Source organism: Sinohyriopsis cumingii, chromosome 4 (genome assembly GCF_028554795.1).
Source record: "Sinohyriopsis cumingii isolate HCF-2022 chromosome 4, ASM2855479v2, whole genome shotgun sequence".
Taxonomy (NCBI): domain Eukaryota; kingdom Metazoa; phylum Mollusca; class Bivalvia; order Unionida; family Unionidae; genus Sinohyriopsis; species Sinohyriopsis cumingii.
Genome location: NC_142964.1, coordinates 142,466,271 through 142,492,239, shown reverse-complemented (window position 1 = coordinate 142,492,239; position 25,969 = coordinate 142,466,271). Strand labels below are relative to the sequence as shown.

The window sequence follows — 25,969 nt, the reverse complement described above, 5'->3', positions numbered from 1 at the left end:
TAGTGGACATCATCTAGTCATGGCTCTATCTGGTGCTTCAAAAGTTGATAGTGGACATTATCTGGTCTGGCTAAAATGCCATGGACTTGATCAATGGAGTCTTTAAACTCTCTGGGAGCGAAAGATTTATTTTAATTTTTATTATATGCAAATTGCATTAGGAACAGTATGCATTTTTATAAGATTATTCAACTGTTCAGTAAGCCTAATTGGTTGATAAGGGAAAGGTTCAGTTTCTAATCCTTTCAAAATCAACATTGTTTCGTTTATTGTAAACCATGTACATGTTTGGAAATTTCTGCAAACATTGCAGCCTTATTCATTATAAGGTGGTCAAACTATAAGACAGTATACTCTATTTCTCCAATTAGCAGCATTGTAATGAGGGAGTACTGTACTAAATTTAAAAAGTCTGACTTTGTTGCATATTTTGAAAACATGATAAAAGATGTTAATAATTTAAGTTAACTTTCCTCCATGAGAAGGGAAGGCCCTATGACTTTGGACGTGGGATGTTCAAATCTATAAACTTACCAGGTAATTTATCACATAAAACTGATCATACTCAGTGTTCGTGGGGTTGATCTTCCTATGTTGTTTTTTCCTCATATGTTCCTTTAGTGTGTTTCTGTCTCTGAAGGTTTTTTCACAGTACAAACACTGTAAACTGAAATTAAATAAAAATGAAAATTACTTAGAGTATATAAGGCATGGAAACAAATAATCAAAAAGTGTTTATTAGCATAAACAATCTGCAGTGAGAAATTTTCATTTGCAAAAAATATTATTATATCAAATAGCACTGAAAGTTTCTACAGGATTTTAAATGTTGATGAATAACTTAAGTGATTCATTTTTGAAAGCAAAAGCATGTCTCTATACCCACACACAACCATGACAATGAAATTCTGTTATAGTGACACCTGTATTTGGCACACGGAAAGAACTAAAAGGGGATTTGTTTTTTTTAAAGCAAAACATGTCCCCTCATTCATCCCTCATGATAATGTCATTATATGACATTGGTGTTCGACAGAAGGAAAGGAAATATTCAACAAGACTAGCTCAATTAAAAAATGTTGGTTTCCCTGACATAAGATCAAAACAGTTCAGTCACTTTAAGCAACACGCACTAAACATAAGCTTTGCAAAAACTGGGGTAAGCTTGGCATTGGTACAAAAGAGGGGTCAAAAGGTTGAAATATTCAAGAGAAATTAAAAGAGTCTCTCATAAAGACTTGTACTCTACTGGCCAAAAATAATTCCCAGGACTCCAAGGTAAGTGTTCAAATAATTTCCATCATTCCAATATGTCCGTTTCTCCATTTTAACTGCCCAGTATTATTCTTGACAAACTCTAGAAAAAATATGGTAACAAATCTCTTTCCCTATGTTTGAGGTAACATTTTTACAGGACACATGCAAGTATAGTACAAATTCTTCATTATGACATTTGACCTTGAACCTGATGATCAGTGATTTTGCCTCAGACAATGTCAAAATAAAACAACATGCCAAGTTTGTTTAAATCTATAAGTAACATTGTTTTAGAAAAAGATAAAGAAAGCTACTGAAGGGATGTCATTCAAGATATTCTTTAGAATTGTCCACAAAATGGATTAAATGATAAAAATCAAGTAAGTAGCACTAACAAATTTGGCAACAATACTGGAGGTCAGACTGGCATGGTTTTTATTCTGTACCAAGGAGACCTCAAATCTTTTACTGAAAACCCTATATAGATACAACCATTCTGAAAGAATAAAGTTAACAACATTTTCAAGAATGCCACCATGGTGGCCATATTGGATATCCAGGGGTCACAATTTTAATTTAGGCCCAACAATACATCAAATAAAGTCTTCCAGTGAAACCCCATGTCAATATGACCAACTGTTCAGGACAATTTGCAATAACAAGATTTTCAAGTTGGTGGCCATACTGGATGCCAGATTAATGCTATAAGCATTTAGACCTTATTAGACATCATAGTAAGTTTTGTTTTAGTGAAAACCACATGTTAACCATTCATGACAAGATTGATAAATGTTGAAGTTGGCCACCAATACAGCCATAATGGATATCAGAGGGCATGTCATTCAGGACCGATTAAACCTCATATTGATACAACCATCCTTCTGGAGAAGTAAGAATAATGAGATTCTCAAGATAAATGCCATGGTGGCCATACTGGAATATCAGCCTGGCACCATTTGCATGTACGACAAACCAGATGTCATCATAAATATGTTAGTGAAAACTCCATGTACATATGACCTTCAATTTAGAAGAAGTAGGGAGATGATTGTCAAGATGGCTACCAAGTCACATTGGTACCATTTATATTTAGGACCAAATAATTATCATAAGAAATCCTTAATTTTAAACTCCATGTTGATACAACAATCTGTTCTGGGGAAGCTCAAATAAAAAGATTTTCAAAATGGCTGTCATTGTGGCCATATTGTATATCCAAGGGGCATTATTTTCACATATGACCAACTAGATATCATAAGAAGTCATTTAGAAAAATTCCATGTCAATATGAGCATCCATTCAGGAGTAGTGGTAATAAATAGGTTGGGGCCCCGAGTGGCCGAGTGGTCTAAAGCGCTCTCCGTTACGGATCACTGCCATCTCACTTCTGTCTGCATGGGTTCGAGTCTCGGATTCAGCCAATGTGGATATGTGCGAAAGCTTGCCAGTAGCTTCTCGAGGGTCGGTGGTTCTTTCTGGGGATTTCCCGGGTTCTTCCTCCACCATTAATACTGGCCGCCATGTATAGCCTATCGTGTGCTGAAAAATGGCGTTAAACCCTACAACAACAACAACAATAAATAGGTTTATAAACACAATGTTGAAGATGGTGGCCATTATGGAAGTCTGATTGGGTTTATTTCTGAATCAGGATCACCTACATATCCTGAGAAGTCCTACCATGAAAATTTTCAAAATGGTCACTATGGTGACCACAGACTGGCAACATTTTCATTTGGGACTAATAGAATATCATAAGAAGTTTTCGAGTGAAAACCCAATAGTGCGACATTATCCACATAAGGGAGTAGCAGTGAAAAGATTTTCAAGTTGGAGAAAATACTGGGGGTAAAAAATGGCACCATTTTCAACTTGTACTAATTAGATAATATATAAAAGTCTTTTAATGAAATGATCATCTGTTAAGGCTTGGTGATTATTGATAACAAGATTTTGGACATGGAAATATTTGATATCAGATCAGTATATTTCAGTTAGGCTTAATGGGATATTATAAGATGTCTATAAGTGAAAATTGAATGATGGGACAATCTGTTCATGAGGTGTGGCAATACAATTTTCAAGAAGGCCAACCTACAGAACATACTGGATCTCAGGTCAGCATCGCTTTTAATGGTGACCAAATCTGACCTTATGAGAAGTCATTAAGTGAATCCCTTTGTCAATATAAAAATTCAACAAGAAAGCAAATTTTTAGCAAATTATATTTCTCCGAGAATATGTTCCCTGATCACATTAACGTTAGGGATATAAGCCTGCTACCTCTCGAATCCAGCCCTACTAAAAGACGAAAATTCGTCTTTTCTGTCTATCTCATATAGACCAAAGGGCAATAACTCTTGCCCCTTACGTCCCCTTGCCACCGCCAGGTGTCACTAGTTTTTTAAGCTGAGCGATATATATTATACGAGGATGCTCGCATAGCGGGGTGGTTGGGAGGGTTTGTAAGTAATGTGATAGGGTAAGTATTCTCGGAGAAACATAATTTACTAAAAATTTGCTTTCTCCTTCAAATACGTTCCCCGATCACATTAACGTTAGGAGAATAGGTAATAGGAGGAGGGAATGCTGAGCATCCTACCTCCACCCCAGGTACCTTCTAGGGAATGATGGTTGGATTCCCCATTTGAAAGATAACCTGTTCTCCTAATTTCATCAGCAACACAGCCTAGGTTCCCGTGATATGTGACCCCTATATACGGTTAAGAAGATAGTTATTGAAATCTTCTTACCTACGAAATTTCACTGGCGAATCCAGCGAAGCTGATAGGCTGTGCTGATTGTTTTAAATGGGTCTGGTGGTCATCTGGGCTGCCGACACTGGACCTACCAGATTCAAGGTTTGCCTCTGCGAAGCCAAATCTCTGAGATAAAAACTGGAGAAGGTTGACTCTGCATGCCAGCCAAAAGCTTCTATTATATCTCGGATCGAAACATTGCGTTCGAATGCAAGGCTCGCCGAGATTGCTCTAATCTTCAAGAGGCGACTCTGATTTTGTGAGAGCTCAGAGTACGCTGAGCGTATAACCCACTTCAGCCATGAAGCAAGGGCTTGAGGGGTGATATCCCGTTTACCAGCTTTGACCGGAAGAAAGAGGCGCTTACGTGTGTCCTGACACGCCTCTGTGCATTTTAAATAGTGCTTGAGTACATGAACAGGATCTTGCATGGCTGTTGCTCTTGACTTATCTATGGAAGAGAACAAGCGAATGACGATTCTTTGATTGCCAATGGATGGTAACCTATTTTTGGCTACAAAGCCTGGTTGCATTAGGAGGACCACTGAACCATCTGATCTGAACTGAAGAAAGTTAGGGTCACTGGAAAGGGCATGTAACTCACTCACCCTGCATGCTGAAGCTAAGGCTATCAAGAAACATGTTTTGTATGATAGTAGCTTTAACGAGGTGTGGGCTAAAGGTTCAAATTTGTCTGAATTGAGCCATGTTAAAACCTAGGACAGATTCCATTTTGGAAACAGGGTGAGGGATTTTGGTCGATTGAAATCAGAATTGGCTAAAAGATCTGATAGATCTTTGTTATGCCCAATATCATATCTACCATGATGGCGGAATGTGTCTGATATCATGGAATGATAGTAATTGGGGCCAACTGTTTCTCCTCGAAAAGCCAGAGAAAAAAGTCAGCCAGTTGAGGGATTGAGACACTCAATGGGACGATGTTATTGATATGGCACCAGTCCCTGAAAACACGCCACTTTCCCTCGTAAGCCTTCATAGTGGAGGGCCTTCTTGCTCTTGAGATTCTCTCCACAATCGAAGGTTTAAATTGTTTGTCTCGCAAGGCTGTCCGGACAAGAGCTAAGCGTGAAGAAGAAGACGGTCCGGGCAGGGGTGGAACACCCGTGACCGTGGTTGTTTGAGAAGATTTGGGCTGGTTGGAATCCTCCTGGGTAGATCTATCGCTAGATTGAGTAGATCAGTGACCCAGGACTTGTTCCATCTGAGAGGGGCAATCAGAATCATCCGACGGTTCTGACCCATTAACCTCTGGATTATTTTTGGTACCAAAACCGTGGGAGGGTAGGCGAATGCCCACAACCCCTCCCAGCTGATTGACAGAGCGTCCATGGCCCAAGCCTCTGGGTCTGGAACCGGAGAGACGAAGATGGGCAACTTGTGATTCCACCTTGTCGCAAAAAGATCGATCATCGGACGCCCCCAACGTGCAAATCCGAAGAAAGAGTGATTGATGGAGTGACCATTCCGTGTGAATGACTTGACCTTTCCTGGATAGAGTGTTGGCCAAGACATTGAGTCTGCCGGGAATGTGTCTGATTTTTACATTGATGTGGAGATTGTTGCACCAACGTAGAAACTGCCAGATCAGAATGCACAGGTCTGGTGATTTCGTGCCCCATTGTTTGAGGAGGTAAGTCACCACCACAGAGTTGTCTGACATAATGAGGACAGTTTTTCCTGAGAGTTGATCCTTCCAGAAATGAAAGGCATTGATGACAGCCCTCATTTCTAAAAGGCTGATGTGGAGAGGCCTCTCCCCTGGCTCCCACGTGCTGCTGACTGTAGCGAAGTCCAACAACAGGTGGGCACCCCAACTGTAGGTACTGGCGTCGGTCATTACCGTTATCTCCGCTTGGGGCATCTCCAGAGGAATCCCCATGGACAGCCAACCGGGGTTGTGCCACTGACGCAGGAATGATCGTATCTCAGGTGTGATCATTATTGTTTGATTGAGGGGACTTGAAAAGGGGTGCCAATGTGCCAGTAACGTCATTTGTAAGGGATGCATAAAAAGACGGCCAAGCGGGATCAAGTCCGCCGCCGCATTGAATAATCTGAGGAGTTGCAAGAATTCTCTCGATGAAATCCACGTCCTGTTGGAAACGGACTCGACAAGTTCGACAATCCGGATTACGCGAGCGTGAGGAAGCCGTACCAGATTCAGATCGGTGAAAAACGCCATAACCAGATGGACAAAACGCTGGGATGGACGGAGATCGGACTTTTTCCAGTTCACGAGAAAGCCTAGATGATCTAAAAGTGCTAAAAGATCATTTCTGCCTTTGAGCAGAATAGAACTTACCATATGTTTCTGGAGGATGTCGTCCAAGTACAATGCCATCCCTGTAGATGAAGTCGAGCGGAACAGGGTGAAAGACGCAATCCATAACCTTGGTAAAAGCCCAAGGGCTGATGTTAAGGCCAAAGGGTAGGACCTGGAACTGATAAACCGCATTGCAGTAAGCGAATCGGAGAAATTTCCATGACGCGGGGTGGATAGGGACGTGAAAATATGCGTCGGTCATATCTAGACTGACGGCATACTTGTCCCGCCGGATGGAAAGACGGATTGTTCTCGCCATTTCCATCTTGAATTTCGGTGGTAAAATGTATTGGTTGAGGTGACTCAGATTGATGATTGGCCTCAACTTGCCGTTTGCCTTCTGGATAAGAAACAGCCTGGAATAAAACCCCGGTGATTGCGGTTTTTTCACAATCTCCACCGCCCGTTTTTCTATGAGCGACCGTATCTCCTGTTGTAGAAAGGTATCCTTCTCCCAATCAGACAGTACATCTGTGAAGAGGGGAGAGGAGGACAGGGGAGGGGTTTGCCTAATTGAAATCCGAAGCCCCTCTGAAATGACCTGGATCACTCAATCGTTCTGAGGAAAAAAGGTGGTCCAGTGGTCCTGAAATTGCAGGAGGCGGCCGCCCACAGGTAGGCTGTCCGCGGGTGGTGGGGAGGGTATGTCAACTTTTAGAGTTAGGAGGCTTGAAGACGGAGAAACTTTGTTTCTTACCGCCTCTGTATGGTTGCCTCCTAGCTTGATTAGACTGTTGTCTCCTGGCATTGGGTTGGGATCTATACTGCACATTTGATTGTAAGGATCCCTTGTCCCTGGTTCGCCAACCATCCCTCCACTGTGGTAGGGGATTTTTTCTAAATGCCTGCGAGGGTTGGGCGGCGAGTTGAAGGGGCAGTTCCTGAGCTGCCTGCTTCCGAACTTCTTCAATTTTTCCTCCAAAGAGTAAAGGCGACACAAACGGAGTCATCCGTAAAGCCAGAGTATGATGGGGCTTGTGCGATGTGGACCGCAGACATGCGTCACGTCGTATCAGGTCTAAGTTGGCAGAAGCAGTCAACGCATTAGCCATGGAATGGTGAGCTGCCCTGTTAATAACTCTAGCAATCCAGGCCGTCGCTTCCCGGATTTTTCTGTGAGTCGGAAAATGGCTAATGAAGCCAAGTCTAACATTGAAGACATAGCGACAATGTTCCGGACTAGCTTTGATGTGGCATGGAACACATTTTTGTCCACTTTGTAAAACAGTGGAGCGGACATGTGAACTGCTGCCATATTTTTGTCCAGGGCCGGAAGATCCATACTGAAGGCGTCTGAATGAGTTTTATACCAGCGACACGAGAACGTCGCTGGTACTTGGCTTTCTGAAAAGAACGCCTTAGCATTCCACGTATCACCTATTCATCCTGATAGACGATCACTGATCTCCTTAATTTTTGCCGACTGGGGAAGGAGCCAGAAGGATGGCGTCTCTTCCTCCCCGTCAAGATCTACAGACGCCTTAACTTTGCAGTCTTGAGTGGCGGTAGGAGGTGGAGGGCATTCTGAAGTTGCCAACAACCTATAAATTTCTTCCACTGCCGCCTTGAAGCCAAACTCAGTCTGTTCCATGGTTGGATCTGTGTACAGCTGATTTGCAGGAGTTTCATCACCCTCACTGTGTGCCGAGTCGTGTTCTGGAATAGCTTGCATTTCTGGATAGAGCATACCAGGTGGCATAGATGACGCGATTCCGTCATCCTTGACAATGTCACTAACTCTCCCTTGTGGATAAGCCGTGAACATATGGATGGACGGCCCTGCCGGCTGGTATGTCTGGCTTGTGGTCGGCCTGAATGTTGGCGACGGTCCTGCTATCACCGGTACCAGCTGCTCCAATGGCCTGGCTGTACGGACAGATTTCTCACTAAAATCTCCGCCATAGTATTGGTATGTTGCCGGTGGTACAGCTTGATGGACGGATTTATCACTAAGATCCCTGTAAATCATATTTGGTCGGACCGTTTTAGCAATAGGGTCCCCATGCTGGGACAGATGGATGGCCGGTGACATAGAGGTTGTATAATGAAATGGATCTGATGGATCCGGTAAAAACCCCATGCGTCCTGACTTACAGGCCCGAAGGCCATGCTCGGACATGCGGAGGGACTTACGCCCACTGGGCAGCCTAAAATTGGGGGAACATTCCCCCAAAGAGTCAGAAAAAGCTGTGGAAGCGAGCGAGGGAAATAAGGGTAATATCTGGCCTGATGTCAATAGCTGCATCGTCGTTTCCTGGACCAAACGACGCATCTGTTCAAAGGTGGACTGTTGTACCCTGTCAACATTATTTTCCTCCATTGCCGCTGATGTTACTGTGGCTGACGGTTGCAAACGATGAGCTTTAGGTGGAGGGGGGACCCCAACGTCCCCCACAAGACTCGCAATGGAGGCTGTCTTCGGATGTATACTGAGGACATCAATGCTATCTTTCTTCAATTTATTCTGTCTATCCCTCCCTTTTGCTGCCTTCTGGACTACATCAGCCCACATTTGCTCTGTCCAAGTATTACACACGCTGCATGGTATAGATGATGTACACGTACATACAATACAAGAGTCATGGTTGTCTTCTTTTGCTTTGAACTTTTTGCATTTCATGCATTTGGTTGACATTTCAACTGAAACGACACAAGAAAAGAAAACAAAGCACAAATTAGCAATTCAGCATGTTATTAATTTGCTAATACCACAACCATTACTAACAGAGCAAGCGAAATTAGTCAGTGTCGCGTTAACTCTTAATTGACAACACGAGTTCAGCGATAGTGTGTGTAACATGGTCTTCAGTAGACGAAATCCATATGGGTGACAAAGTCACTCAATTTTGAAAAAATTGTTAAAATAATGTATACAACCTGTAGAAGAATGATTGTCCAACGCAATAAATCCAAATTTAACTTCGGATGGTCCAATTTAACGCTAAGATGGCTTGGATTGTTTGGAGGTATAATGTACGTGTTATCAGTACAAGCAAAGCTTAAAAACTAGTGACACCTGGCGGTGGCAAGGGGAGGTAAGGGGCAAGCGTTATTGCCCTTTGGTCTATATGAGATAGACAGAAAAGACGAATTTTCGTCTTTTAGTAGGGCTGGATTCCAGAGGTAGCAGGCTTATATCCCTAACGTTAATGTGATCGGGGAACGTATTTGAAGGAGAAATGTGTGTGTGTGATTTGGATTTTTAACATAGCTTTGACAATTTTTCAGTCATATTGCTATGATGTCTGCAGTGTGACAGTTTATAGTGATGTCTAGCACAGGGGCATCATGCCGCAGACATGTAGCATGATGTCCCACCCAGTCACATTATCCTGACACAAGGCCAGCCAGTCCTAACACTAACCCCTTAATGCTGAGGGCCAAGCAAGGTAACTGTTAGTACCATTTCTGTAAATCTTTGGTATGACTCGGCCAGCGATTGAACCCACGACCTCCCAAATCCAAGGCGGATGCTCTAACCACTAGTCCATTGGAACAGTCTCAACAAGAAATAATAGCAAAAACAAGATTTTCAAGATGGCCATTGTGATTTCCACACTGGTTACCTCAGAGGCACCATTTTCATTTAGGACCAACTAGAAATTGAGATGATAATGTGTAAAATGTTTCATGGCAATCCTCCCAGCAGTGTAGTAGAAGCAGTGAAAACAAAACTGTACTAATTTTCTTGTGTATATTTTTAGCTGCATAGTACGCTTAGTAAATATTAAAAACTATCTGCAAAGAAAGTTTTACATTTTCCACAGCTAATATGACATCATATTAAAATCAACTGAATAATCTATATTTCTCTATTAGATCCCCATTCTGGATAAACAAATTCAATTGAGAGAGAGAGAGAGAGAGAATCAAATCTTAGTAGTCAGCAGGTTTTTATACATTGAGAGTTTTATTAAACATTTTTCACATTATGTGATTCTTGTACGGCAGAATTTCATACTATGTAATTCTTGTGAGGCAGTTTTTCATACTATTTTTATACCATGTAATTCTCAATATGTGGAGGGGAAAAATTACAGAACATAAGAAAAGATTGCAGTAGAAAATGAATTCCTTCATATTAAGTGAGTTGGACTTATTTTTAATCAACTAGAAAAATAAAGCTTCCATTTCTTGTAATTTAGTGGGACTTAATGTGCACCAGATAAGCTGCTTGGATGGCGGGATAACATATTTCCATTTATAAAAAAACGAAAGGTGCACAAAATTGCATGGCCATTTGTTTTATTGTCAATCAAGGTAAGAATGCATATACTGCAAGTATGAAACAATACATGTAAAATGCACACTGGAACCTTTCAGGTCTGCCAAAATTCCTATGTTTGGAACTTACTTGTTCAATTTCTCATCAAGCTTGGCAAGAAGTTCATCAGTAAAAACTGGAAATAGATGCACAAGACTGATTTTTAAATTTAAAACATAACTGAATATACATAGAAAATTCAAGGACCTCAGGAAGAAATATGGGATAAATTATGAACACCAAAAACTTGCACATCTAAGTACATTTCTCCCTCCTTATAACACTGTCCATGGCAGACAGTGTATGCCACCTTAAAATTAACTACAGTTCCATTATATTATCTCTTACCCTTCACAGATATAGAATAGACACAGTAGGTTCACAGATGGATGGGGTGGCTGAGACCATAAATGAATTACCTAATTAACAGAATCTTGTTTTCTTCATATTTAGTTGTAATTGTTGATTTATTATGCCATAGTAGACTAAATACGATGTCTGCAGTGTGGCAGTTTATAGTGATGTCTAGCACTGGGGCATCATGCCAAAGACATGTAGCATGATGTCCCACCCAGTCACATTATCCTGACACCAGGACAACCAGTCCTAACACTAACCTCTTAATGCTAAGCGCCAAGCAAGGCAGCTGTTAGTACCATTTTTATAAGTCTTTTGTATTACTCGGTCAAAGATCAAACCCACAACCTCCCACATCCGAGGCGGATGCTCTAACCACTAGGCCACTGGAGTGGTCCTGTGTTGCATTAAAATGAGGAGTTTGATCAATATGGAACCAAGTCATCTGCTATTTACGAAACTCCAGAATTTGCTTACACACTCAAATGCAACAAAGTTTGTTCTGAAACATACATAATATTTTGAAATTTTCATTTCACAAAGCATCTTAATTAAATAAGGGTCATTATTTACAAATATTGCAGTTTTCAAGCATTTTGCATGTCAATACACTTTTTTGGCCATCAGGTGTTAAAACCTTAGACTGCATAAATGCTAAAGCTGAAGAGCTACTATTATGTAAATACAGAACCTGGCCCACAGGTGTAAACAATACCTGAAACTGGCAATTTGAAATTAATTTGTTAGACTTGCAATCTGCAAAGAACAATGTAGCATGCAAAACAAAATGGAAATAACCAAATTTCACAATCTCAAACATATTAACCTGAAATTCCAACTTTTAAATCAATGCTATCTTTTTCTGTTTCTTTTTCAGCCCATGCTGTTTTCTTCGCTTGTATTTGTGATGAACAATTAAACAAACCTAGATTATCAGGTTGTCCTATATTGAAGTTGTGATCGTCTGCCATGTGGTCAAATAACAATGCCCTGAAACAGAGAGCATACAATATAAGACAGGAGCATGCACTCTTCCGAAAAGCTATCTTATGACGATCAGTGACCAATAAATACATGATCAGTGACCAATAAATACATGATTAGTGACCAATAAATACATGATTAGTGACCAATAAGTACATGATCAGTGACCAATAAATACATGATTAGTGACCAATAAATACATGATTAGTGACCAATAAATACATGATTTGTGACCAATAAATACATGATTAGTGGTGACTATTTCAAAAGCTACAAATGAGAAATAATATAAATGTGATACTCACTCAGAAAATCTTGCTGCTAAAAAGTAAAGTCAGTTGGCAACAAAAACTATTCTTCTCACTAAAATGCAGTTTTGATCGAGTAATGCAACATCGTTCCAAGCAATGTATCCAACAATAAAGCCACTGAATCCTGTACATAAAGATTAGTAAAACGGAAATTTAAAATAAATTATGTTTCTCTAAAAAACATACCCAATCACATTAATGTTAGGAATTACTTCTGCTATATCCAGAATCCTGCTTTCCATAGACTCAAAAAAGTGTCCACATTTCTACTTAGACAAAGGGATGTAACTCTTAGACATTACCTCACCTTACCCTGACAGTTGGCACTTTGTATACCGGATATAGCCAATTTTAACGTGAGATGATGCTTACATTGTGGGGAGGGGATGGGAGGGATTTATAATAATGTGTTTGGATAAATATTTTTGGAGAAACACAATTTACTATAAAATTTCTTTTCTCCATCAAAAACGTATCAAATTCTTGTTAGAATAGGTAAAAGAAGGAGCATCCAAACTATACCGTAAAGGTACCTTGTAGGGTCAAAAGAACACTCCACTTTCAAGGGCAAAACTCTCCTAATGCTAGCTGACATAACTGAATAAAAGTGTATATACATGAGCAAGGAAATATCCTTCAGACTTCCTAACTTGATAAATAATTGCAACAAAAGGTTTTCTGAAGCTAAAACTGGCTGATCCTACCCAGGCATGTGGTTGTGTCAGGAGTGGTATGGTCTGGTGTTTGTCTGGGCAACAACCAAAGCACCAACAAGATTCAAACTCTCATGCAATTAAAAAGTGGATTGGGCATGTCAATCAACTGATTCCATTGTGTATTAAATTGATCAACTGATTCCATTGTGTACTGAATTGATCAACTGATTCCATTGTGTATTGAATTGATCAACTGCACTGAAAGGCTAAGCTTGTAGAAACACTCATATTTTGTGAGCTGATATCTTCATCAGATGTATCTGTTCCTTTGAGAGATCAGATTATAATGACTGGATGACTCCCTTTAGCCAGGAAGATAATGCTTGTGGGGTTATGTCTTGCTTTCCTGGCTTGAGTGGGAGAAAAAGCCTCTGGCATCAAAGACCTGATATACTTTGTGTGGTTCAGACAGATTTGAAGAGCACATACCTGTGATCTTGCCTCTCTTTAAGGACTAATTGATGAGAGGGGTTGTAAAATTATTTTCTGAATGCCAGAAGATGGTAACCTGACACTCAGTTCTGTCATTTAAAAATTGAACCATCAGAATGAAATTGTAAAAAGCTTCGAGAGCTTGCTTACTTTCAATGCCAAAGCCAATGCTATCAGGAAACATATCTTGTATGATACTGCTCCAGTGGGATGGTGGTCAAAGGGTCAAACTTTAAAGAATTGAGCCATGTAAAAAAAAAGAAGATTCCCTTTCAAGAACTGGAATAAGGTCAGTAAGCAAGATTGGGATAGATCAAAGCTGGTCAGCAAGTCAGAAACATCTTTATTGTGACCAATATCAGGCTGCTAATTATGTCTGAATGTGTCAGAATCATATAGTGATATCCCTTAATTGTTATTGGTGCTAGTTCCATGCTTTCAAAAAGAAAAAGAAAGAAGTTAGCCAGCCAAAAAGAACACACTATTTCACCTCGTATATTTTCAAACTGGAGGGCCATCTATATGTTGAGTTCCTCTCGACAACTGAAGACTGGAAGATTTTCTGCACTAAGAATGTCAGATAAGAGTCATACATGAAATATAAGATTCTCCGGACATGGATGAAAGATTTGTGATGGTCACTAGGATTTTTCTTGGCATGTCCGTCGCTAAGTAAAGCCAATTGGTGACCAATGAATTGTCCCATATGAGATAGAGTTGTCTTGTAATCATTGTCCCTCATTTTCTGGATTAACTTCAGGATCAGAATGGCTCTGTGTGTGTTTGTGTGTGTGTGTGTACGTGTGTGTGTGTGTGTATGTGCTTTGGATTTTTAACATAGCTTTAACATTTTTCCAGTCATATTGCTACAATATACTGATGTCTAGCTCTGGGGCATCATGCCACAGGCATGTAACATTATGTCCCACCCAGTCACATTATCCTGACACCAGACCAACAAGTCCTATCACTACCCTCTTAATGCTGAGTGCCAAGTGAGGCAGCTGTTAGTACCATTTTTATAAGTCTTTGGTATGAATCAGCTGGGTTCAAACCCACAACCTCCCATATCTGAGGCAGACACTCTAACCACTAGGCCGCGGGTGCCATGAACTGCTGAAGGGAAGGCATAGGCCCAGATTCCCTCACAGTTGGTTGAAAAGGGCTTGCATTTGGGTCTGGAAATGTGGAGGTGAAAGTGGGCAGCTCATTGTTCCACCTTTTTACAAACAGGTCTACCAATGGTCTACCCCACAATTTCCAAAATCAATGAAAGATAGATGGATAGACAGATCATTCTGTGTGCAGTTGTTGTCCCATCTTTGATAGAGAATTGATCAGGACATGTAGTTTGCCCATATCAGACTGGTCTATGCTTCTTGTGTATTTATTGGGTAATACTGGCAAATGTGTGGACCTTACCAGTTCCATTTTGAAATTTGTTTTTTTTATGAACATGTTGAGTTTGATTAAATCAAAGAGCAGCCTTGAGTAGAAGCCTGAGAATGCCAGTTTTTGAAGAATCTCTACTGCACTTCTGTCAAGTAATGCCTTTACCTCCTTGTACAATATATCAGCCTTCATGGGGTCCATTGGAGTCTCTGTCATGAAGAAGATTGATGAGTGGGGAGGGGGCTGCATGAACAAGATGCAAAACCTCTCCAAAACCAATTGTGTGAACCACTTGTTGGGAGGAAATAAAATGATCCATGAATTGTCAAACAGAAGGAGCCTGGCGCCCTCTGATGGTGCCAAGGAGCAGCAGAATTGGCAAGTCATTATTGACATTAAGAGGCCTAGTGGAGGAGAAAACCTGTTTACCCTTTCCTTTCCCTTCCCTGCCCGTCTTTGTGAAATTATCTCCTGTTGCTCACTTGGGCCATGTAATTTTACACCATCTAAGTAAAGCCTCTCTCATATCTCTGATGCTTGTTGACTTGTCTGTGAGGCTGCTCTTGATGAGGGCAAACCAAGAAGAGATTTTGTACAGACAACTGCAGAGGCAACTTTTGTGCTGTCTATTTTCTGATTTCCTTGATATACCCCCAAAATACAAGAAGGGACCTGAAAGGAAGGAGCACAAAGTTGTTCAATGGTGCAGTCTAAGCAAGGCAAAGTACAAAAGAGTATCCCTTATTAGATCTTCATTACAGATGTTGCAACTCTATAATCTTAGGGGCCTAAGATGGCAGAGTGGTCTAAAGTGTTTGCCTTTACCAATCACTGCCAACTCACTGCTGTCTGGATGGGTTTGAGTATCGGGCTCAGCTAATGTGGATATGTCAGAAAGCTTGGCAGTAGGTTCCATGGGTCAGTGGTTCTTACTTGGGTTTTACTGGGTTTTTCCTCCACCAGTTATACTTGCCACTATATATAGCCTATATATAGCCTATCTTGCAGTGAGAAATGGTGTTAAACCCAAAACTAAGTGGTCTTAAACTAAGAAACAGAAAAACCACAACCAACATGTTTAGTAAATTCACAAATAATTGATCAGCCGACAATACAAAGTGAAAATTTAAAAGGAACTTACAGTATTGTGAATTAAATCCCAAATAATCCCAAAGTTCTATCACAAGTCCAAATGTATAGAATATTCCAAATTCCAGTACTGAATGTGCTGATGTGCCAACAGTCTTGGATGAGCTTATATGCCAACATTCTTAATGTATCACAATGATAAAATTCAAAATGTTCTTGAATGAATTCACAATAATCCCCAAATAGTGATTTACTCCAAAATGTCTATGAGCACTTAGTAATGCAACAATAAATAATTTTATAGACTGAACTTAAAGGAGGAATGAATAGTTTTTGTTTATCAGAACCTTATATAACAAGCTAACACACAATAAAATGGCCAGGATGAGGGTCAGAAGTCCATTTCCAGAACATTCCAGGCAAGACCTTGAACTCAAAAAGTCAGTGAACAACTTAATTATAACTCATAAATATGTTTTTAAAAAATCAGGTAGACAATTGAATTTCAAAGGAAAAAACTAAGGTCCTGAACTCAAATCCAAGTAAACATATTTTTTATAAAATAACATTAGTCAGGTAGGCCAAAACTTCTACATATACGTAACACAGTAGACTGTTAGGGCATTAGCTAAATTGTGATTACCTGCCCAATTAACTTTGAAGATGTGACCTACTGCATCTCAAGCATGATTGTTCCCCAGCATTCAAAATATTGCCTCTACAGCAGCTTTAAAACTGAATTCAGTCCATTCCATGGCAGGATCATTATTATCAGGAGACTCTAGTCTGAGCATTAAAAATTTTGAGGGTCCTGTCATGTGCGTGAGTCCTCAGGGTATATCATACCATAAGGCAAAGATGTCGCTGTATCATCAGCAAGCATTGCTGTATATCTTCCTAACTGGACAGCTACAAAAGGTGGTCTTGAAACATCCTGGATTGCTTGTATACTCAGGTGATGGTCTGTCAGTCAGCTTGATCAGATGGGATGGCATGGATGACTGGGTTGGTATGGATAGCCAGCATGGCTGGCTGAATGGCTAGTAAAGGGCAGCAAAGTCCATGTTTGAAACCTGAACCCATAAAGGGCTAGATGGGACAGTTGACAGTTAGGGCTGCAAGTATATTACCATAATGGTTGGGTCAACAGCTGGGATGCCAAGTATTTCACCAAAAAAAATGTTAGCTGGGTTGGCTGATGAAATCATAAGATACTCCCTCCATCATCTCATCATCATTGTAAAACCTGGGTGAGTAGCCGAACTTTAAAATCTAGAGGGCTACCTAGATACTTCATTGTACTCTCTTGTCAATACTCATAAAGCTTTAAGAATGACATTAATCATCATTGATTTTGTTGGCATCTAGCTACCACTGTATGTAGCAATTTAACAAATGGATGGGCAGGCATTACCACATCACAGACTGAACTGGATAATTAGTCAGAGGTGGTGTGTAAACTAAAAATATCTAGTTTGAAAGACTTCAAAAGACCCTCTTTACTTTGAACTGTTTTTGGTGAGCAATGGACCATATGTCCTCAGAAAACACACCTTGCAGGTGTTGGATGATAAAGATTTTGTGCAAGCAAGGCAGAATTCATGGCTGTTTTAAGCAACCTTGCACTTTTTACATTTAATATATGTATAGTCACAAAATATCTGAAGCTATAAAGAACAAAATACGCCAGGTGTAATTACAAGGTGAGATAATGGCTACTGAATGTCAAGAAATGAATGCATGTTTCCACCAACTTCACTTACCCATCAAATTTAAAAAGACAAAACTAAATGGAAAAGAAATATATACTGATAATATTATAAGAATGTCATAATAATAAGATAATATGTTCAAATACATATGAACAAAAGCAGTATACACTGGTATGATGCAGCAATGTATATGGTCTTACTGATTGTAGGCACTTTATCATAAAGAACCAATAATGAATTTGCCAAATATATCTGAAAATTCACCAAAATACATTAAAATGTAGTATGCACTACACAGAATGATTGACTTACTGTGCCACCCAGAAAGACTGTTGGATGTTGGATGGCTAACATAAAATTATAAATTCAATGGAGACCTGTTGACAGGTTACAGCAAAAGTTAAAACTGGCTACATCTTGTAAATGAACCGTCACCTAGTGGAGTAATGGGAGGTAATTTGTAGAAGTTACATCCCTTTGTCTATCCAAACTAAAGATTAGGAATCTTTCAAGTCCAGGGGAGTGCTGAATTCCAGAGGTAGTAGAAGTAATTCCTGAAATTAATTTGATTGTGTAATAAATTTGATGGAGAAATAAACTGTATGGATAACTAATCTTTACTCTCATGCCCCCAACCATTATAAGTTAAGCCTAATTCATTAAGAAAACATCACCAGTTTGTGCTGTTTTTTGTACTATGTATAATATTCACGAGTTATGCAATAACAGACCATCAGTAGAGTTTCTTGATATGTATTGCTGTATCAAGTCTGATTTGACAGCATTTTGGTACAAGTCAAACTAAACTTAAAATCACACACATGATGTGATACAAAAATCCACTACCTGGTTATTGGATCAATAATGTGATACAAAAAATATTTTACCAAGTTACTGTATCAATAATGACATACATCAATCCAATACCAAGTTACTTTATCAATAAAGTAATAAAACAAATAATACAACAATCAATTAACAAGTTACCATATCAATAATGTGATACAACAATCCATTACCAAGTACATGTAACAAAAATGTGACAGAAAAATCCATAACCAAGTTACTGTATTAAAAATGTAGCACAACAATCCATTACTAAATTATTGTATCAATAATGTTACAGAACAATCCATTACCATGTTACTGTATCAATAATGTGATAGAAAAATCCATTACCAAAGTTACTGTACCAAAAATGTAACAAAACACAATATTATCAAGTTACTGTATCAATAATGTAATACACCAATAAAATTAACAAGTTCCTATATCAAAAATATAATACAATAATCCATTAAGAAGTTACTTTGTCAATAATGTAAAACAATGATCCACTGCCAACAATTAAATGATACAACAATCCATTACCAAGTTACTGTATCAATAATGTGATACAATTCATTACCAAGCTGCTGTATCAATAATGTGATACAACATTCCTTACCAAGTTAATGTATCAGAAATGTGATATAAAAATCCATTGCCAGGTAGATTTATCAATAATGTACTATAACAAATCTATTTTTTTTTACTTTTGGCAATTACATCCACAGGAATTAGAGAAAAATGAGTATGTTTTTTTAGCACCAAGGAAACTGAAGTCAAATGTCTTGAGCAAGGACGCTATATGGTAGCCAACACGGTTGATCCATTTTAGGATTTAAACTGGGAACCTTTTGGTCACAACTTCAGCATGCTAACCACTGAGCCACTTAAGCCCTTGGAAATGCTGAAGGGATAACTGAAATGACTTGATGACAGTCTTCAAGATGTCGGAGCATCAGGTTTCAATGTTGAGACAAGTTATAAGTGTACCTGTAATGACACAATATCTAATACCATACAGTAATAGTATAGGTAACTGGTTGATTAGTACAGCTGTATGGTAAAACTCGAATGACATACAACAATAGCTTAATTTGGCAAGGTGATTCAGATTTTTTCTTTGTTTTTCTTGTTTGAGAAGCTTACCTATTTCCAGTAAAGTGTTGTTTGCAGAAGAGACATCCTCTTGAAAACTGGGTGTCTTCTCTTTCTCTCTGCTGACACCCTAATACATGCTCCTGCAAACAAAAAGACCCAAACTATTTATCTCTGCATGACCAAAACCCAATTATAGATGAAGAAACCCAGATCTGCTCTCATATAAAGCACAAGCAGATCTGAGTCTTTGATGTTCTCTTAAACTATAAGTATTATACAGGACATTGATCTGCTACCAAATTATGTGGCCATTGATCTAGATCTATTCTTTTTTCTTTAAATCAACAGTGTCACAATCTGGATGGACATTGATCTGATGTCAAATTATGTAACAGCAGATCTGTGTCTATTCTGTTCTGTTATGTATATTTGATTTAATATATATCTGATTCAATTGTTTGTAAGTTTTAAAATATTTCTATTTTTTAATTTCATTATATGTCAAAATAATGTAGTTCTGTTTACTAGGAACTCGTAACTTTTCCAGAAAATAGTTTGACCTTGACTGTTCATTTTAGTAAACACATAAGGCTGACCTGGTTCCCAACCTTAATTCAAAATTAGTAACAGCCACGTGAACAAGTTATTATTTTTAATTTGGGAATAATAGGGTTGAGATTGAGGCTGTATTAAATACGTGACCCTAAGCTTGTAAATAGTGTTAGTGAAGTAAACAACTTTATTTCTCGTAGTAAAATGATTGGTTTTTATCAAGGTCATACTGGGGCTAAGTGATTGTTTTAATATGTAAACATGATCACGTGATCCTCTATTTTGCAATTAGGCATTTCCAAAATGGTGCATTATTTAGTTTTAATAGTGATGCTTAGAGACAGATTTCACAGTCTGGGCTTAAAAATGCTTGTTGTTGTTTCTTTCTGCTGTATGTAGCCAGTTTTCGAGTTATATGTTAATTTTTCTTCAGATTATTTGGATTCTAAAAGATTAATTCATTTCTCTGGAAATATTTTTGTGCTCATAAAGAATTCTTGAACAAAGACATTTCTTAAAATTTTTATTTGGATTTCCCAAACTGAAGGATTATTTCTTGTGTTTCTACAAGGAACTGTAGACAACAACATTGAACAGAATACAGCATACATAATCGCCTTTCATCTTGGATTCTTCGTCAGGACTCGAACTTGAAATCATTAGAACATTTCATTATTAGGACTTCTAAAAGTTTATTTGTGTATTATTCTTGGATTATTTTTAGATTAGATTCTTTAAACCGTAAGTTCTTATTTTTTCATTTTTACAGTATTTTTCCAGGGAAATAAATAATTTGTTACATTGTTCAAAGCTTGTTGTTTTCACTCTTTCTTGTGTTACTGTTTATTCAAGCCTAAACATGTAACATGTTCTCTTTCAATCAATAGTATCATAACCTGGATGACATTGCCACCGAATTATGTCACAGCAGATCTGGGTCTATTCTGTTCTCTTTCAATCAATAATATCATAACCTGGATGACATTGCCACCGAATTATGTCACAGCAGATCTGGGTCTATTCTGTTCTCTTTCAATCAATAGTATCATAACCTGGATGACATTGCTGCTGAATTATGTCACAGCAGATCTGGGTCTATGCTGTGTTTATGAAAATGTTATTACAATAACTTGGACAGACATTGATCTGCAGATATAATATAAGACAGCAGCTACGGGTCTACATTTCTCTTGAAATCAGAAGTATAATAATCTGGATAGATACTGATCTGATGGCACATGACCTCACAGCAGATCTGAGTCTATGCTGTTATCAGGATATCATAAGTACAATAAACTGGATAGACATGGATTTCATAGCAGATTATGTCATAGATATGGGTGTACACCATTCTCATGAAATCTAAAGTAAAATAAACTGGATAGATACTGATCTGCTGGCACATAATGTGACAGCATATATGGGTTTATGTGGATCTCTTCAAATCATAACTATAATAAACAAGATAGACACTGATCTGCTGTCACATAATGTGGCAGCAGATATGGGTTTATGCTGTTTTCGTTAAATCATCAGTACATTAAATTGGATACACAGTGGCACATTATGTCACAGCATATATGGGTCTAAAAATCATCCAGAATCTTGACAATCATAGTCTATTTATCAAGCCCAATTAAAATTTGGTCAGGAATACACATTATAAGTCTCACTGTTACAGGTGGATCTTACACATTATAGACTTATTGATAAAGGCAGATCTTACACATTATAGGACTCTTATTAAATGTGGATTGTACACATTATAGGACTCACTGATAAAGGCAGATCTTAAACATTATAGGACTCACTGATAAAGCAGATCTTACACATTATAGACTTATTGATAAAGGCAGATCTTACACATTATAGGACTCACTGATAAAGGCACATCTTACACATTATAGGATTCACTGATAAAGGCAGATCTTACACATTATAGGACTCACTGATAAAGGCACATCTTACACATTATAGGATTCACTGATAAAGGCAGATCTTACACATTATAGGACTCACTGATAAAGGCAGATCTTACACATTATAGGACTCACTGATAAAGGCAGATCTTACACATTATAGGATTCACTGATAAAGGCAGATCTTACACATTATAGGACTCACTGATAAAGGCACATCTTACACATTATAGGACTCACTGATAAAGGCACATCTTACACATTATAGGACTCACTGATAAAGCAGATCTTACACATTATAGGACTCATTGATAAAGCAGATCTTACACATTATAGGATTCACTGATAAAGGCAGATCTTACACATTGTAGGACTCATTGATAAAGGCAGATCTTACACATAGGACTCACTGACAAAGGCACATCTTACACATTATAGGATTCACTGACAAAGCAGATCTTACACATTATAGGACTCATTGATAAAGCAGATCTTACACATTATAGGACTTATTGATAAAGGCAGATCTTATACATTATAGGACTTATTGATAAAGGCAGATCTTACACATTATAGGACTCACTGATAAAGGCAGATCTTACACATTATAGGACTCACTGATAAAGGCAGATCTTAGACATTATAGGACTCACTGATAAAGGCAGATCTTACACATTATAGGACTCACTGATAAAGGCAGATCTTACACATTATAGGACTCACTGATAAAGGCAGATCTTATACATTATATGACTCAATGATAGGGGCAGACCTTACACATTATAGGACTCAAGCAAGCTCTTATCATGGAAGCATTTTAAATAGAGTTCAAAGTTTGTTCAGAATCAGATTAAAAATATGGCTTCCAAAGTGGTAACAAACTCAGCCAATCAAATGTAAGATCATCTCATTATCATGCCAGGATCTTGTTCGTTATCAAACTTTTTAAATATCTTGATGATATAAGTATATATTCCTATTTGATCAAAACTGGATCTGCAGAGTGGTAAGATGCACTGCTAATTCACATGCAAGATTACCTTTTCAGTTTGAATCTTGCTCATTATTTAAATTTTCCGAAATCTTGAATAAATAAGCCTTTTTATTTTGATCGAAAATATGACTACTTAAGTGATAATAAGCTCTGCCAATCAGATGCAAAATCACCTCATTTAATATGGGTGGATCTCATTCATTATAAAATCTGCTCAAGATCATGATCATATAAGTGCATATTTTCCAGGTCTGATCAAAGTCACATCTAAAAAAATGACCTCCAGCATAATAACAAGGTCAGATATCTAATGCACAACCACCTCCTTAATGTGAGTGAATTTCACTCACATCAAAAACCCATCCGAGTTTTTGATGAAATTAAGTACATATTGCAAGTTTGGTCAAAACTGGATCAGAAATATGGCATCCAGAGTGTTAACAAGTTCAACAAACTAGCTGCAAGATCACCTCATTAATATGCAATGATCTCAGTTATATTCAAAACCTTTATGATATAAAGCTATATTTTAAGTTTGATCAAAACCGGATCAAAAACTTGGCCTCCAGAGCAGGAACACACCAATGTTGAAGGTCGGTAAAGAGACAAAGAATGACAGACAATGGATGCAGGACCATAAAATAAGCTCACCGAGTTTATGGCCAGATGAGCAAAAATATCCATAAATACTGATCTGCTGTCACCTTAACTGATGACCAATTTTAATCTACATGTTTCTCTGAATGTTACAGAATGGATAGGCATTGATCTCCTGACACATTATGTGATGGTAGATCTGGATATATGTTGTCCTCGTGAAAACATTGATATAATAAAACAGACATTGATCTCCTGGAAAATTATGTGATGGTAGATCTAGATCTACACCGTCTGAAGCTGGCTGCACATTATACAAGATAAATGCAGTAGCATATGTTAAAACTGAGTTTTAGAACTGAAATGCATGGGGGTGAATGGTGAATGTCTTGGATGAAAACGTTCTTCTCAAGTACCTGTCAATGAGCAGATGTCTTAACTTATCACCGCCTTAGCAAGAACTTCACGACAAAGTGAGGAATAGTGCCAAAGCAATTATCAAATTCCCATCATCAGAACATTGCCATCTGGAATCATAATATAAATTGTCAGTTTAATTCAACTGGGCAAATTGTAACAATGGGATGTAGTTTTATTAACATCGCAACTACCAGTATGGGACCGTTATTGGCGTCAGTGACCACTGCTGATATCGTGACTAGCACTTAATGTGATAAAAGTTATTTTTATTCCTAATATAAGCTTACTGAGAACTGGAGAATTCGCAACTATTTTGCATGTGGTGTGAATCCGTGAATTGCTATTGTGAGTCCTGAAATTCACACCAAAATTGTCCAGTCTTACAAACGTGAGATATAATAATTGTTCATACAAACCAATTTACGTCTCTGTAAGAAGTCCCTCAGTTGCCTATCCTCAGGATGGGTGTCTGACAACAGGTAGTATTCTTCCTCTTTTGTTTCTACAAATAAAGTAAATCTCAATTAATTATATTGCTTTTGTACGTGACATTAAATGGTAAATTATCTGACCTAGGACAGGATACAGTCCAGTGTTCTGAAATGATATGTTAAAATCCCTTCAAAAGATGTATGAACACATCTTAAATAATCTGGCTGGTTGCATCCAGTCTGACAACTGCTTTTCTGTATAATCACCTATTTCAAATACTGCATTTTATGTTCTGATGTTAGCTTACGGAACACCTTTTGTGCAGATCAATTAATCGTACAATTTTCTTGAGCTTAATATTTTCATAAAATCCATAAAATCTGAAAATAAATTATATAGTCAGTGCCAGTTTTAAAACTGCTGTGCAAAAAAATGCTGAATTCACCAAACATTGGTGACACTAAAGTGATTAACAATTATTTCAAATAAGTAATTGATTCTTCTGGTGAATGTTCAGGTAGGAATAAAGATTGTATCTGCTTTGCTTCATTCAAATATGTATCAATGCATTAAGAAGAAAATTATGATTTTATCAAACTGGCAAGACATATGAAAATAAGTGAGCAAATTACATCAGCCAGGCTCTGGAAATAAACATAATATGAATTGATGCCCTTTTCCGGTCAAAATAAACATGTGCATTAAGCACTACTGCAAATGGCCATTTTGCAAACCATACAAGGCAATGTTTAGATTTGAATTTGTCTATCTGTGTAAATCAAGTATGTAAAACTTGACAGTTAGGAATATGAAGCTCATCCTTATACTGAATTCCTAAACTTGATGCATAAGTCAAAGTTATGCACAGTTTTATAATTAAATATGGGTTTGTTTATTAACATGAGCAGAATATGGCATACTAATCTAAATAATAATAATGCAGTTGATAAACATCATCACCACCAGAGGTCTCACTAGGATTTTAAAACTAGGAGTCCAGGACTCCCATTTTGGTAAATATAGGAGTCCCACCATCAAAAGTTGCAGTCCCTTCTTTCCTACAGAATCAACACAGATGTGAGTGCATCTATTTTTAGATAGAGAGGTTTTTGTTGTTGTTGTTGTTGTTGTAGGGTTTAACGCCATTTTTCAGCACACGATAGGCTATATATGGTAGCCAGTATTAATGGTGGAGGAAGAACCCAGGAAAACCCTGGAAAGAACCACCGACCCATAAGAAGCTACTACTGGCAAGCTTTCTCACATACCCACATTGGCTGAATCCGAGACTTGAACCTACGCATACAGAGGTGAGATGGCAGTGATCCGTAACGAAGAGCACTTTAGACCACTCGGCCACTCGGGGCCCCAGAGGTTTTCGTAATGTAATCACTCACTATAATACAGCTTCATTACAACAGTACAATGACAGGATCACAAATTTATGGTTTATTTATTTGTATACGTACTTGTAGTAAGTTTAGGCAAATAAATTGCTGTTTTGCTGTT

The 25,969-nt window shown here is 38.2% G+C and overlaps 1 protein-coding gene across 4 annotated transcripts in view; it reads right to left on the bottom strand.

Annotated features, from left to right (window-relative positions):
- Window positions 1-25,969, bottom strand: part of LOC149802225 (zinc finger protein 277-like) — an 85,551-nt gene that overhangs the window by 39,508 nt on the left and 20,074 nt on the right. For 3 of the 4 annotated variants that reach the window (XM_089956654.1, XM_089956655.1, XM_089956656.1), the window contains exons 4-8: window positions 24,445-24,530; window positions 19,595-19,686; window positions 11,811-11,974; window positions 10,718-10,763; window positions 535-667 (exon numbers count right to left, since the gene is read on the bottom strand). In XM_089956654.1, coding sequence (XP_089812780.1) covers window positions 535-667; window positions 10,718-10,763; window positions 11,811-11,974; window positions 19,595-19,686; window positions 24,445-24,530 — 521 coding nt within the window. The remainder of the gene's footprint in view (window positions 1-534; window positions 668-10,717; window positions 10,764-11,810; window positions 11,975-19,594; window positions 19,687-24,444; window positions 24,531-25,969) is intronic. The other variant, XM_089956657.1, reaches the window with a different exon arrangement.